Genomic DNA, 12,500 nt, shown 5'->3' with positions numbered 1-12,500 from the left:
GTGTGGGTATGTGAGAGAGTGTGTGTGTGTGTGTGGGGGGGGGTATGTGTGTTTGTGTGTGCCTGTGTTTGTGGGGGTATGTGTGTCTGTGTCTGTGTGTGTGTGTGTGTGTGTGTGTGTGTGTGTGTGTGTGTGTGTGTGTGTGTGTGTGTGTGTGTGTGTGTGTGTGTTATCTCCAACCTCTTCTCTGCCTCTCTACAGTTTATAGTGTATAGTGTCACAAAGACATTGAAACAGGTGAGACAACTTCTGATTCATATATACACTCTTTATACACTTCACTCATCACTCACCCTCGCTTCTCCATGATGACCTCCTTCAGCTTTACAAAACTGGCAGGAAACGCTCCCTGTGAAGAGAGAGAGAGAGAGAGAGAGAGAGAGGGAAGGAGGGTGGGAGAGGAGAGAGGGAAGGAGGGAGGGAAGGAGGGAGGGAGGGCGACGAGAGACAGAGTAGAGAGAGGGAAGGAGGGAAGGAGAGGAGAGAGTAGAGAGAGGGAAGGAGGGAAGGAGGGAGAGGAGAGAGGGAAGGAGGGTGGGAGAGGAGAGAGGGAAGGAGGGAGGGAGGGAGAGGAGAGAGGGAAGGAGGGAGGGAGAGGAGAGACAGAGTAGAGAGAGAGAAGGAGGCAGAAATAACAGCTCACATTCATGAAAACATGTCGGCCTGTTCACAACCCTCCTCTCCTTTGACTCCCAGGTACGGTGGGTCTTACCTGACATTCCTTGTTCCTGGACAGGTAGCCTTTGTACCAGCCTGAAACCAGAGAACACACACAGGGTGACACAGCTAACCAACACCAAAGACCAAAGACCCTCACCCAATTCTCCTCGTTCAAACCCAGAACTCCCATTCCAAACCGTCCGAATCCCATTCCCCAAATACACTCCAAAGAGTGGACACTGGAGGCCCCTGTCCAGATCGTTGTCCTAGTGCTCATCATCAAACGTTCCTACTGTACTGTAGATTAGCCCCAGTATCAATAGCATCATTCCCAGTTGACATCCTACATGAATCCCAGTCAAAAGGCTGAACATTCCCATCCAGTTTCCAGCTCACCATCGCAGGCCTCCTGGATGTGGACCATGTCCCCGACCTCCAGAGACAGCTGATTCTCACAACGGCCAACGAAATTCCACATTACTGAGGGGGACAGAGAAAGGAGCAATGAAATTCCACTTTACTGAGGGGGACAGAGAAAGGACCAATGAAATTCCACTTTACTGAGGGAGAGAGACAGAAATGACCAGTGAACTTCTTCATCACCAAGACAGGGGGGTTTCAAGAGCGAGAGGGAGAGAGAGAGAGAGAGAGAGAGAGGGAGAGAGAGAGGGAGCATAAAGAAAGAGGTGAAAACTGTTATTTAGTTTTCCTTTCCAACCCTACTACACCCAAACATCTTTGTTCATCTTATATCTCAAATACTTCTGGCTTTATATTCTGAATATATTGGATTCTACATGGCTTTATAGTCTATTTCTCTGGTGATATTGAGGTATCCGCTTACACACATGAATGTAGCAACACAGTTGTTGATAAGTCTGTGCACCGAAACCAAACGCTAACTTCCTCCCCCCTCCACTTCCTGTGTGTTCAAACTAACAGAATCAGGAAGATACAGTGCAGACAGGACTCACAACAACACTGAAAGTATCCATGTTCATTTTCCACATGCTGTGTAATATATTGAATCATATCATGCATATTCAGGGATGTATCATAATGTATCATACAGGGATGTATCATAATACACAAATAATATCATTTAGTGAGTTATAAAACACTAAGCAGGTTTATCACCAGACTCTAGACGATAAGAAAAGCGTCAGAAACATTCGCAAATTGTCACGTCGTGATTTTTCTACGTTTTCTATGAACATTTCAGATTATAGAGATTATAGATTATACAGATTATATTTGCATCAGAAATAAACGATTCGAATAAAGATTCATCTGATAGAGAAACATGCCAATCTCAGCCGCCCACAACACGAGTGTCAAGTCAAGTGTGGGTTGAGTTTTCCTTTCCAGACTCGTCAATCACCCACTTTGTGACGCAACAGTTCAAAACCAGTCAACCATAGGATTATTATATGATATTATTCAATCTGTGATTTAATACACCAAAAATGACGACTGGTTAAAATAGTTTTTTCAACTTCTTTTAAGATGAAAAGCAGGAGAGACCGGGGGGGGGGGGGTGGGGGTCTGTGAGGGTGAATGTCAAATATCAACCCAGTTTTTTACCCCCTCATCTGCACTGTCCCTGAGCACACACTCTAGTACGAGAGTTTGTCCGTTACCCGACACCTGCCCACATCCTGTGGAGGAGGAAGTGATGGTGGAGGGCCATGGCTCTCTTCTTCACCCTCTCTCTCACTCACACACCCACACACACACACACACACACACACACACACACACACACACACACCAACTTACAGAGAGTTGTACTGGCCTACACAGGCGTGTGTGGATGACTTACCTACGCCATAGCGCTCCGTCGTGGTCGTCACCCAAGGAGTCATGACTGTGTTGTCGCTCTCTCTCTCTGTCTACTTCTCTCCTCTCTCGTTCTTTCTCTCTCTCTCTCTCTAGGCGTCTGCTCTACCTCTCACTTCTGCGGGTTTTTTTGTGTATATGAAAGCATGAAAGCAGAGAGCTCCTCCCCCTCTTCCTCTTCCTCTTCTGACTCTGCTCTCTTCCTCCCTTCATATTGGGGAACTGTCTGAGTGTAGCAGGGTGTAGCAGGGCAGGGTGTATCAGAGTGTATCAGGGTGTAGCAGGGTGTAGCAGGGTGTATCAGGGTGTAGCAGGGTGTATCAGAGTGTAGCAGGGTGTAGCAGGGTGTAGCAGGGCAGGGTGTATCAGAGTGTATCAGGGTGTAGCAGGGTGTAGCAGGGTGTAGCAAGGTGTAGCAGGGTGTATCAGGGTGTAGCAGAGAGTAACAGGGTGTAGCAGGGTGTAGCAGGGCAAGGTGTAGCAGGGTGTAGCTGGGTGTAGCAGGGCAGGGTGTAGCAGGGTGTAGCAGGGCAGGGTGTAGCAGGGTGTAGCAGGGTGTAGCTGGGCAGGGTGTAGCAGGGTGTAGAAGGGTGTAGCAGGGTGTAGCAGAGAGTAGCAGAGTGTAGCAGGGTGTATCAGGATGTAGCAGGGTGTAGCAGGGCAGGGTGTAGCAGGGTGTAGCAGGGCAGGGTGTAGCAGAGTGTAGCAGGGTGTAGCAGAGTGTAGCAGGTTGTAGCAGGGCAGGGTGTAGCAGAGTGTAGCAGAGTGTAGCAGGGCAGGGTGTAGCAGAGTGTAGCAGAGTGTAGCAGGGTGTATCAGGGTGTAGCAGAGTGTAGCAGAGTGTAGCTGGGCAGGGTGTAGCAGAGTGTAGCAGGGTGTAGCAGGGTGTAGCAGAGTGTAGCAGGGTGTATCAGGGTGTAGCAGAGTGTAGCAGAGTGTAGCAGAGTGTAGCTGGGCAGGGTGTATCAGGGTGTAGCAGAGTGTATCAGGGTGTAGCAGAGTGTAGCAGAGTGTAGCTGGGCAGGGTGTAGCAGAGTGTAGCAGGGTGTAGCAGGGTGTAGCAGAGTGTAGCAGGGTGTAGCAGGGTGTAGCCGGGCAGGGTGTAGCAGGGCAGGGTGTAGCAGAGTCTCTCCTTTATGAGTGGTAAGATGGTAGTGACCAGACACGTGACCAGTCCCAACCCAATCATAGAAACCTCCTGTCATTATGTCCATCCAATACACTCTCTGATGATGAGCAATGGACTGTACGGTGTTATTGTATTTAACCTTTAAATATCAATTGAGGTCAAAATACGTCTTTCTCAAGGAAAGCTGGGGTAAGAAGGCAGAAGCCTTCCGAAATGTGTTAGGGGTGTAGTTACCTTACTAATCCACAAGAGGTGGTGTTTTCTTTCAGGAGAATTCCTGTAAAAGACTGTATTGGCTTCTCTGGAACACATTTGAATGATAAACATTGATATTCCAGGCATAAAGCCTCCAAGCTAAAGTTATCCAAATATGGTCACATTGAAGACCTGTCAAAAGCAGAGAATGTAACCCTGAATTTTTCTTTCCAGTCCTTTCCTCCTCCACTTCAACTTCTCATCCTATGACATCCCTGTTGCTGTGACAACAGACAGAGGACCTCATCCTTCAAACTGAGAGACAGACCACAATAGCACACACTGACAGGACATGGATATTAATAATGAATTATGAATTAATAATAATGTGGACAGGTTTGAGAGTGTGTGTGTGTGTGTGTGTGCGTGCGTGTGTGTGTGTGTGTGTACGTGATAACCTATCACGTTGTTCTGATAACAGCGCGAGACAGGAGCCTTGTGCTCACAAGGAGAAAAGAAGGTGGAGCTTACAGGTATGTCAGACAGACTGAGAGACAGACACAAGTGGCAAGAGAGAGAGAGAGAGAGAGAGAGAGAGAGAGATGGAGTACACATATGTGGGAGTGATACGTTTTGGGCACTCTAGGATAACACCCATTGTGACAGGACAGGATACCGGGAGAGTGAGCAACAGCAAGAAATATAAAAAATAAAAAAATAAAAAAGAGAGAGAGAGAGAGAGAGAGAGAGAGAGAGAGAGAGAGAGAGAGAGAGAGAGAGAACGAATAAGAGAAATGTAGAGATGGATAGAGAAAGAGAGCCAATTGAGAGAGCCAAACGGGACATAACGTCTTAACCGGGTCGTTCTGGACAGGTCCAGACAGGACAGGGAGCGCCAAGTCAGGGAGTGCCTGTCTGTACTGTCACCGCGGTCTGGATCAGACTCCTCCAACCACTCAGACACAACACATCCCATCCCACCGAGCAGCACATGACCCCTGGCCTAAGCACTTAGCCTGTTAGCATGTTAGCATATTAGCTCCTTGCATGGAGCCCTACGGGGCTAGGTGAGAAGAGGACAGAGGTGAAATGAGCTCTCAATGAGCATTAGGCTTGTTCTGGAAGGCTTCCTTATCAGGAGTGGCAGGGTGGGCATGCAACAGTGTGTGAAATAGGACTTGAATACGGGAGGACTATTAACATGATTAAGAAAGTCAATTGCCCATGGGAGAAAGAAGAAAATCTGAGGGAGGGAGAAAATGAGGACAAGAGAGCGAGAGTGACTCACTCTCTCTCTCTCTCTCATGCGTACGCATACGCACACACACACGCACGCACGCACGCACGCACGCACGCACGCACGCACGCACACGTGATCTCGCAGAGGAGAGCAGAGCAGAGCAGCAGAAAGGGCTGACACAGAACAGGAGTTGGAGTACCACTGAGGTAAGTCTGAGGATCTTACTGTCATTACCATAACTCTTAACTTTGTTTACATTCATCCAAGGTGGTATATATGTATATATATATATATACAGATATATATTCAATGCTCATATCAAAAACTCTAAACCTCTGTACTCAAATTCCCACCCATGGAACTCGAGCTTCATACAGAAATGCCTTAGGGGTAAGAAATAGTGATTGAGTTTTTTCATGGGTTCAAAAAAAACAACTTTGGCTTAGACTACGGCAGAGGCGACGCTAACTCAGCCATTTTGATTCATTTGACATGTCCAAGGTATGTGACTGTGAACACCGGCTGAAGAAGAAAAGGCGATGTTTTCTGAATGTCTCAGCCATGTCATTATCTGCTCCACGTTCCTATAGAGTTGGATTCTAGTTCAATCAATTGTCTGCCCGCTGGCTGTTTGGGATATTGTCCGGCCGTTTCAAAGGGCCTGCTCCTTCTCGTGTTGTGTTTCACCTGTGAACGGTGTGACACAGAGGTCATCACATAGACCTGTGCATGAGGAAGTGTAGGTTTTGTTTTTACACATAACCCTGTGCATGAGGAAGTGAAGGTTCTGTTTTTACACATAGACCCCTGTGGTTTGTGGAGGTCATAAAAAGTATAACATGTATTTGAGATTGTAAGAACAAATACTTTGTTACTTTTGGCTTCCGCTTCTGTTGTTTCAGTTTCTCTGTTCTCTGGATACGTGGGTGTGTGTTTGTGGAACAGTGACGCAGTCTATGTCTGACCCGTCTATCAACCCGTATTGTGTGTGTGTGTGTGTGTGTGTCTGTGTGTGTGTGTGTGTGTCTGTCTATCTGTCTGTCTGTCTACCCCTCTATCAACCTTTCTCATGTATGTGTATGTGTACGTGCGTATGCAGGTGTGCGTGTGTGTGTGTGTGTGTGTGTGTGTGTGTGTGTGTGTGTGTGTGTGTGTGTGTGTGTACGCTTCCGGAAGGAGCAGATGTGAGTGCAACAGCTCCATGCAAAGACATGGCAAACTGCTAAAACAAGTACAGCCCACCTGTGGTAACTGGCCTGTCGAATACAGATGAAGGTCAAAAAGGGTTTTATGATCTTTGTTTTTGATCTAATGCTGAACTGTGAATCCAAATAAGGTATTCAAATGTGGGGGAGGAGGGGGGGTAATCTGCTAGTCTGCCTGCATCATCTGTGTGTGTGTGTGTGTGTGTGTGTGTGTGTGTGTGTGTGTGTGTGTGTGTCTGTCTGTCTGTCTGTCTGTCTGTCTGTCTGTCTGTCTGTCTGTATGTCTGACTGTCTGACTGTCTGATTGTCTGTCTGTCTGTCTGTATTTATGTCTGACTGTCTGTCTGTCTGTCTGTATTTATGTCTGACTGTGTCTGTCTGTCTGTATTTATGTCTGTCTGTCTGTATCTTTGCAGGTAAGGCACTGTTTACATACAACAGTGCATGTAAAGTGGGTTGGGAAAGGTTGGTGCGGGGGGGGGGGGGGGGGGTCAGGTGGGAGCACACAAGGACAGAGTGGAATTGATTTGGAAGTAAATTCAAATTAGCGTTACCTGCATTCCCCACCTCCCCAATTTACACACACACACACACACACACACACACATATACCCCTTACAGGGAATTTACCAGTAGCATGACTAGATCTAGTGGTATACCCTGTCCCAGGTCAGTTTACACAGACAACAGTAACAGTCAAATACTGGTAGATTAACAGTAAAGGCTGTTTAAACTGGGTTTCTATCTGTCTGCCTGTCTGTAGTCCTACAGTACTCAGGGTATCCTTTACACTTCATTATCATTCCACAGCCTGCTGAGTCCCATGGTCACACATAATATAGTTACTAAGCAACCTATCATCCATGATTACCTCTCTCTCTAGGGTATACACACACATATGCACATGCACATGCATGCACACACACGCATGCACGCACACACACACACGCACGCACACACTCATGCACACTCGCACGCGCACGCGCACGCACACACACACACACACACACACACACACACACACACTCGCAAACACACACATGACTATAAGGTGAAGTTACCTCTGGCATGGAGGTAGTTAGCCAAAGGCATCTGACTGCATCTGTATCGAGCTACTGCAGTTGAACATGTTGATATTAATTTTTCCACAGGATAAAAAAACAGCCCAAAACTCCTGCCCAGTCACCAGGCAGGATATTGTTAAGGCACAGCTGTTTGATCAAGCTAAAACAAACACTAAATATGCATTTGGTATTGTGAGCATCTCTGTAATCACACCGTCTGGGCACTTAGCAGAAGATTGTCTCATTACTCATGTCAGACCAGACCCTGGGACAAAGCGATCCCACTAACTCCTTGGCTCGGTTCCAATAGGCAACATCGGTGTTCTCTCTCCATGTCCTCTTCCTTTAAAACGGCTGATTAGCAAGGCCTTCATGGGTGAGATTGACACTGGTAGACCCCCATCCAGTCCTTTTACCTCAGCGGTCCTGAGAGGAAAGGAAACAAGGAAAGGAATCAATGTAGGAGAATATGGGACATGGCCGTCCCATATGTGACCCTGGTTATATGAGGTCACGCCCTCTTTGTCTTGTTGTGTCTCTCCCACAGTGTTTACACTCAGACCTCCCAAGAGGAAACAGTTGTTACACTGCTTCTCTGAGGCTCCACAGACCGGATATTCAGTTTATGTAAGGCTTACAAACTTATATTAGTATAACAGCCCAATAACATATTGTTCAGAATCAGCAACGTTTCACGTTCTCCTCAGACTCACAACACACTGTAGACATCCTTCACATCCTTTATATTACGTCAAAGTATCATAGTGTGTGTGTGTGCGTGCGTGGGTGCATGCGTGCGTATATATGCCATAGAGATCTGTTGTGTGTATGAAACAAGCCACAGACTACTGGCCTGTGTTACCATAACACGCTGTAGTAACCAGAGGTGTAATTGATCCTCTGTATACTCAAGGACGGCCATTTTGTGACTTACTTCTACAGGATGGTATGATATTCTGTGGTAGTGACGTCAGTGTGACGTCAGTGTGTGCGCGCGCGTGTGTGTGTGTGTGTGTGTGTGTGTGTGTGTGTGTGTGTGTGTGAATTATTGTGTGGTGGTGTTGAGGTTGCAATATGCACAAAACCATCTCATATTCACACACTATAAAAACAAACACAGGCTACAGACAGACAGACAGACAGGCAGACAGGCAGGCAGACAGACAGGCCACGTCCGACTGCTCATACTGCAACCTATTCAGAAGCATTGTCAGTATGCACGATTAGAAAGTTTTTCACTATTTTTTAATTGACCGAAATTGAGTATACATAAAATGCCAGGATGTCACACTAGACATACTTTGCCTTTCCATGTCGTATGAATGCACTGCACTACACTTCAGGAATGTTAGTCCCCACTACACTTTCTGATGTGAGTCCCACTGTCCAATGGTGCAGGTAAGGGAGGCGGGCAGTAGCGACATTGAACCAATGACCATGAAGAGCACGGTTGGGCTACAGATGACAGTTTCTCAGTATGAATTAGGTGTAGTGTGTTTGTATGCATGTAGTATGTGTCACTTACTGCATACACACATTGACTAAACGGTAGTCTCTGAATAGTATGTGGTAGGGGAAGTATGTTGGAGATACTTTTAGTCAACAAAAGGCTCTAACTCTCTCACTAGTTTCTCATCCATCCTGTGTGAGAATCTTGCCAGCGCTGTACTCCTATACCACATGTCCATATCTGGGCAGCTTCCAATGGTGACTGCAAGCACAGAGCCCAACTCCAGACTGCTTTCCCACAGTTAGGACAGAGTAGGGTGTGTGTGTGTGTGTGTGTGTGTGTGTGTGTGTGTGTGTGTGTGTGTGTGTGTGTGTGTGTGTGTGTGTTTGTGTGTGTCATGAGAAAGGATAGGGAGTGCTGGTATGTGAGAATTGATGTGTCTTTGTGTGTGTGTGTGTGTGTGTGTGTGTGTGTGTGTGTGTGTGTGTGTGTGTGTGTGTAGGGGGTCTGTTTGTCGGTCAGACAGCCAAAATAAAGTATGTACAGTATGAAAGAGAGAGTGTGCGTGAACAGTATTTGTACTGGATGCAGTTCAAAGTAGTGTACTGTAGCACGGTGCCGGGTGGTGGGTGTGAGAGGACAAGAAGGTAGATTAGAACCTGTAATCTGGTGCCTTCCAATCTGGATTTAGTCCAGGGGAACAAGAATTTTCTCTCTTTCAATTGCTCACACACACACACACACACACACACTCCCATTGTCCCAGACTGTCTTTGTCACCCCCCTACCTCTGTCTTTGTTCTCCGCCTGTCTCTTTCCCTCCCTTTCTATCCTTCTCTCTCTCTCCCTCTCTCTCTCTCTCAGGGGTGGTCAGAGATAAGGAGTATGAGTGATTTGACATTCCAAGCCTGGACCATTTCCCAAACTTCCATTTAAGCGTAAGAGACTGGGACAGCAAACATAACTCGCTACTTAATCTCGCACACACACACACACACACACACCTTATCAGTCGCTCTTATTCAATGTTCTTCAATCAGCCAACACGTCTAGCTGTTGTCCTCATATGCTGCTGTCCTCATATGCTAGGTGCAGGAGTTCACTCCCTTTAGAAAAATGACATCCATACGGACTATTAGAATATCAGAACCAGTTCATTCATTAAAGCCAGATATACTGTATCATGATGTCTCTGTCTCATGTTCTTTGGCTGCTAAAATGCACTGTATTGGAGTAACTATTGTAATAACTGGTGTCCCTAACTTTCTGTCTGTCTCCACCAGGTGGGGCTGTGGCCTTACAGACATATCCTTCAAACCCACCTGAGTGATGGAGTACTGTGGGCAGGCCACCAGCAGAGGGCGATCTTCTACAGCCTATCACACCAGCCTGAACCACAAGCCATCTCCTACCGGCTCCCTCAGTCTGAGCATCCATGATACACTCAGGAAGTGATGCACAAACACACACATACACTCAAACACATTGATAGAAAAGAAAAACAATGCATGTGTACACAAATTCAAACACACACACACAACATGATACATCTCTTTTGATAGATACTGGTATTGCCACCACACCCTATCCAAGAGTCAGAAGTCTGGGATAGAGTATAGAGGATTGAGTGAAGGAGACAGAGCTGGGAGAGGACAGAGCAGGGGTTAGAACAGGGGTTAGAACAGGAGTTAGAACAGGAGTTAGAACAGGAGTTAGAACAGGAGTTAGAGCAGAGGAGAGTGTCAGTGCCTGGTAGAGCAGAAGTTGTAGCTAGTGCTATAGAGGTAAGGATCAGGTGTGAGACTGCGTCTCAGTGAGGTCCAGTGAGGTCCAATGAGGTCCAGGGAGGTCCAGGGAGGTCCAGTGAGGCCCAGTGAGGCCCAGTGAGGCCCAGTGAGGGCTCTGTGAGGTTCAGAGAGACCCAGTGAGGTCCAGAGAGGTTCAGAGAGGTTCAGAGAGGTCCAGTGAGACCCAGTGAGGTCCAGGGAGGTCCAGGGAGGCCCTGTGAGATCCAGTGAGGTCTCTGTGAGGTCTCTGTGAGGTCCAGTGAAGTCCAGTGAGGATGCTGTATGAGGCCATCCTGGGCGTGTCCCTGTCCATCCTCATCCTCCTCACCATCAGCGGGAACGTCCTGGTGTGTCTGGCCGTCTGCGCCACCCGCCGTCTCCGCTGCCTCACCAACTGCTTCATCGTCTCCCTCGCCATCACCGACCTCCTGCTCGGCATCCTGGTCCTGCCCTTCTCCGCCCTGCTCCAGCTCACAGATTGGCCACTGGGCCCCACCTTCTGCAACGTCTACATCTCGTTGGACGTCATGCTGTGCACCGCCTCCATCCTCACCCTGTTGGCCATCAGCGTGGACCGCTACCTGGCTGTGACCGCGCCCCTCAGGTACTCCTCGCTGGTGCTGCCCGGGCGGGTCGCTATAGCAATGGCGTCGATGTGGGCGGTGTCGTTGGCGGTGTCGTTCTTGCCCATCCACCTGGGCTGGAACACGTCAGACGGCACCGTTCAGAACAAAGGTCCGGGAGATCCGGAGGACGACTGTCGTTTCGAGCTGAACCCCTCCTACGCCCTGGTGGACTCCCTGCTCACATTCTACCTCCCCCTGCTGGTCATGTGCTGGACCTACCACCGCATCCTCTGCATCGCCCGGGCGCAGGCCAAGCGCATCATCACCATGCGCCCCAACAACGTCCCCGCTGGGACCACGGTGGTTTCCACGGTGACGGCGGTGGCGCTGCGAGAGCACAAGGCCACGGTGACGTTGGCGGCGGTGATCGGGGGGTTCGTGGTGTTCTGGCTGCCGTACTTCATCATGTTCACGGTGATGGGCCTGAGGGAGCAGGAGGACAGGCCGCCAGCCTACAACGTGGTGCTGTGGCTAGGCTACGCTAACTCCGCACTCAACCCCTTCCTCTACGCGGCCCTGAACAGAGACTTCAGGTCGGCCTACGCCCGCCTGCTGAGCTGCAGCTACAAAAGACAGAATGGCTGCCACTGGGGGTCGCCCACAGCAACTGCAGGTAGAAGGGAGGGGACAATGGGATACATACTATCATAACTCAAAAGAAAAGATGGAATGTACATGGTAGACCCAGATGAAGATGGACAAAACAAGTATTTTCAAGGTTTTCTCTGTTTTAGACCAGTAGTTGGCTTAACCTGGAACTGTGAAAGCGTGTTGTAGTGGTTTTGTGCTCGACGAACAGTCTGGTATGCAAGTCAATAGTGAGCCTGTGTGGGAGGAATGGCCTGTTCCTGTGTATGCTCTGATATAACTCATCTTTCCTTTCCTCTCTCCTCTATGTCCCTGCCCCTGTGTCTCTCTCAGGTGGGGGGGAGGTGAGCCTGCTGTGTGGACACACCCCGTCCTCCTGCAGGGCGAGGCCAGATGAGACAGGTATGATGCTACAGGAACTAAGCGTAGGAACGGCCACGCCCCCTCCTCAGCACCGAAACGGGGCCACTATTGCCAATGGCAACGATAAGTAAAGAGGACAATGCTCACAGAGACACACTACTGTACATACTGGGGCTGGAGAGGGCTGGAGCGGGCTGGAGCGGGCTGGAGCGGGCTGGAGCGGTCTGGACAGTCGGTTGAGCAGGGATCGTAGAGCGCCACACACACACACACATCTCCCTCCTCAACCCTTTCTCACATCCTGCTCAGCCTGCGTCTGTCTTTCAGTGAAGGGGAAACGCTGTGTCCTACCTG

General features: G+C 48.7%; 2 protein-coding genes across 4 annotated transcripts in view; one reads left to right on the top strand and one right to left on the bottom strand.

The window, feature by feature from the left end:
* dock2 (dedicator of cytokinesis 2) overlaps window positions 1-2,606 on the bottom strand; it is a gene marked incomplete at its 3' end in the record, with an annotated part of 32,908 nt that extends 30,302 nt beyond the window's left edge. The window contains exons 1-4 of the mRNA XM_083686062.1: window positions 2,483-2,606; window positions 1,057-1,140; window positions 713-753; window positions 294-349 (exon numbers count right to left, since the gene is read on the bottom strand). Coding sequence (XP_083542188.1) covers window positions 294-349; window positions 713-753; window positions 1,057-1,140; window positions 2,483-2,525 — 224 coding nt within the window. The 5' untranslated portion in view covers window positions 2,526-2,606. The remainder of the gene's footprint in view (window positions 1-293; window positions 350-712; window positions 754-1,056; window positions 1,141-2,482) is intronic.
* A 2,610-nt stretch (window positions 2,607-5,216) lies between these two features.
* Window positions 5,217-12,500, top strand: part of hrh2a (histamine receptor H2a) — an 8,257-nt gene continuing 973 nt past the window's right edge. For 2 of the 3 annotated variants that reach the window (XR_014554631.1, XM_083685803.1), the window contains exons 1-3: window positions 5,217-5,269; window positions 10,066-11,808; window positions 12,117-12,500. The exon at window positions 12,117-12,500 is cut by the window's right edge. Coding sequence is in view for 1 of the 3 variants with exons in the window: in XM_083685803.1 (XP_083541929.1) it covers window positions 10,845-11,808; window positions 12,117-12,277 (1,125 nt within the window). In the remaining 2 variants the exon portion in view is untranslated. Of the gene's footprint in view, window positions 5,270-9,655; window positions 9,721-10,065; window positions 11,809-12,116 lie in introns of those variants that run through there. The other variant, XR_014554632.1, reaches the window with a different exon arrangement.

The sequence above is a fragment of the Argentina silus genome (genome assembly GCF_951799395.1).
Source record: "Argentina silus genome assembly, chromosome: 15".
Classification (NCBI taxonomy): domain Eukaryota; kingdom Metazoa; phylum Chordata; class Actinopteri; order Argentiniformes; family Argentinidae; genus Argentina; species Argentina silus.
Note: the sequence above shows the minus strand (reverse complement) of the source record. Positions and strands in the feature narration are given on the sequence as shown.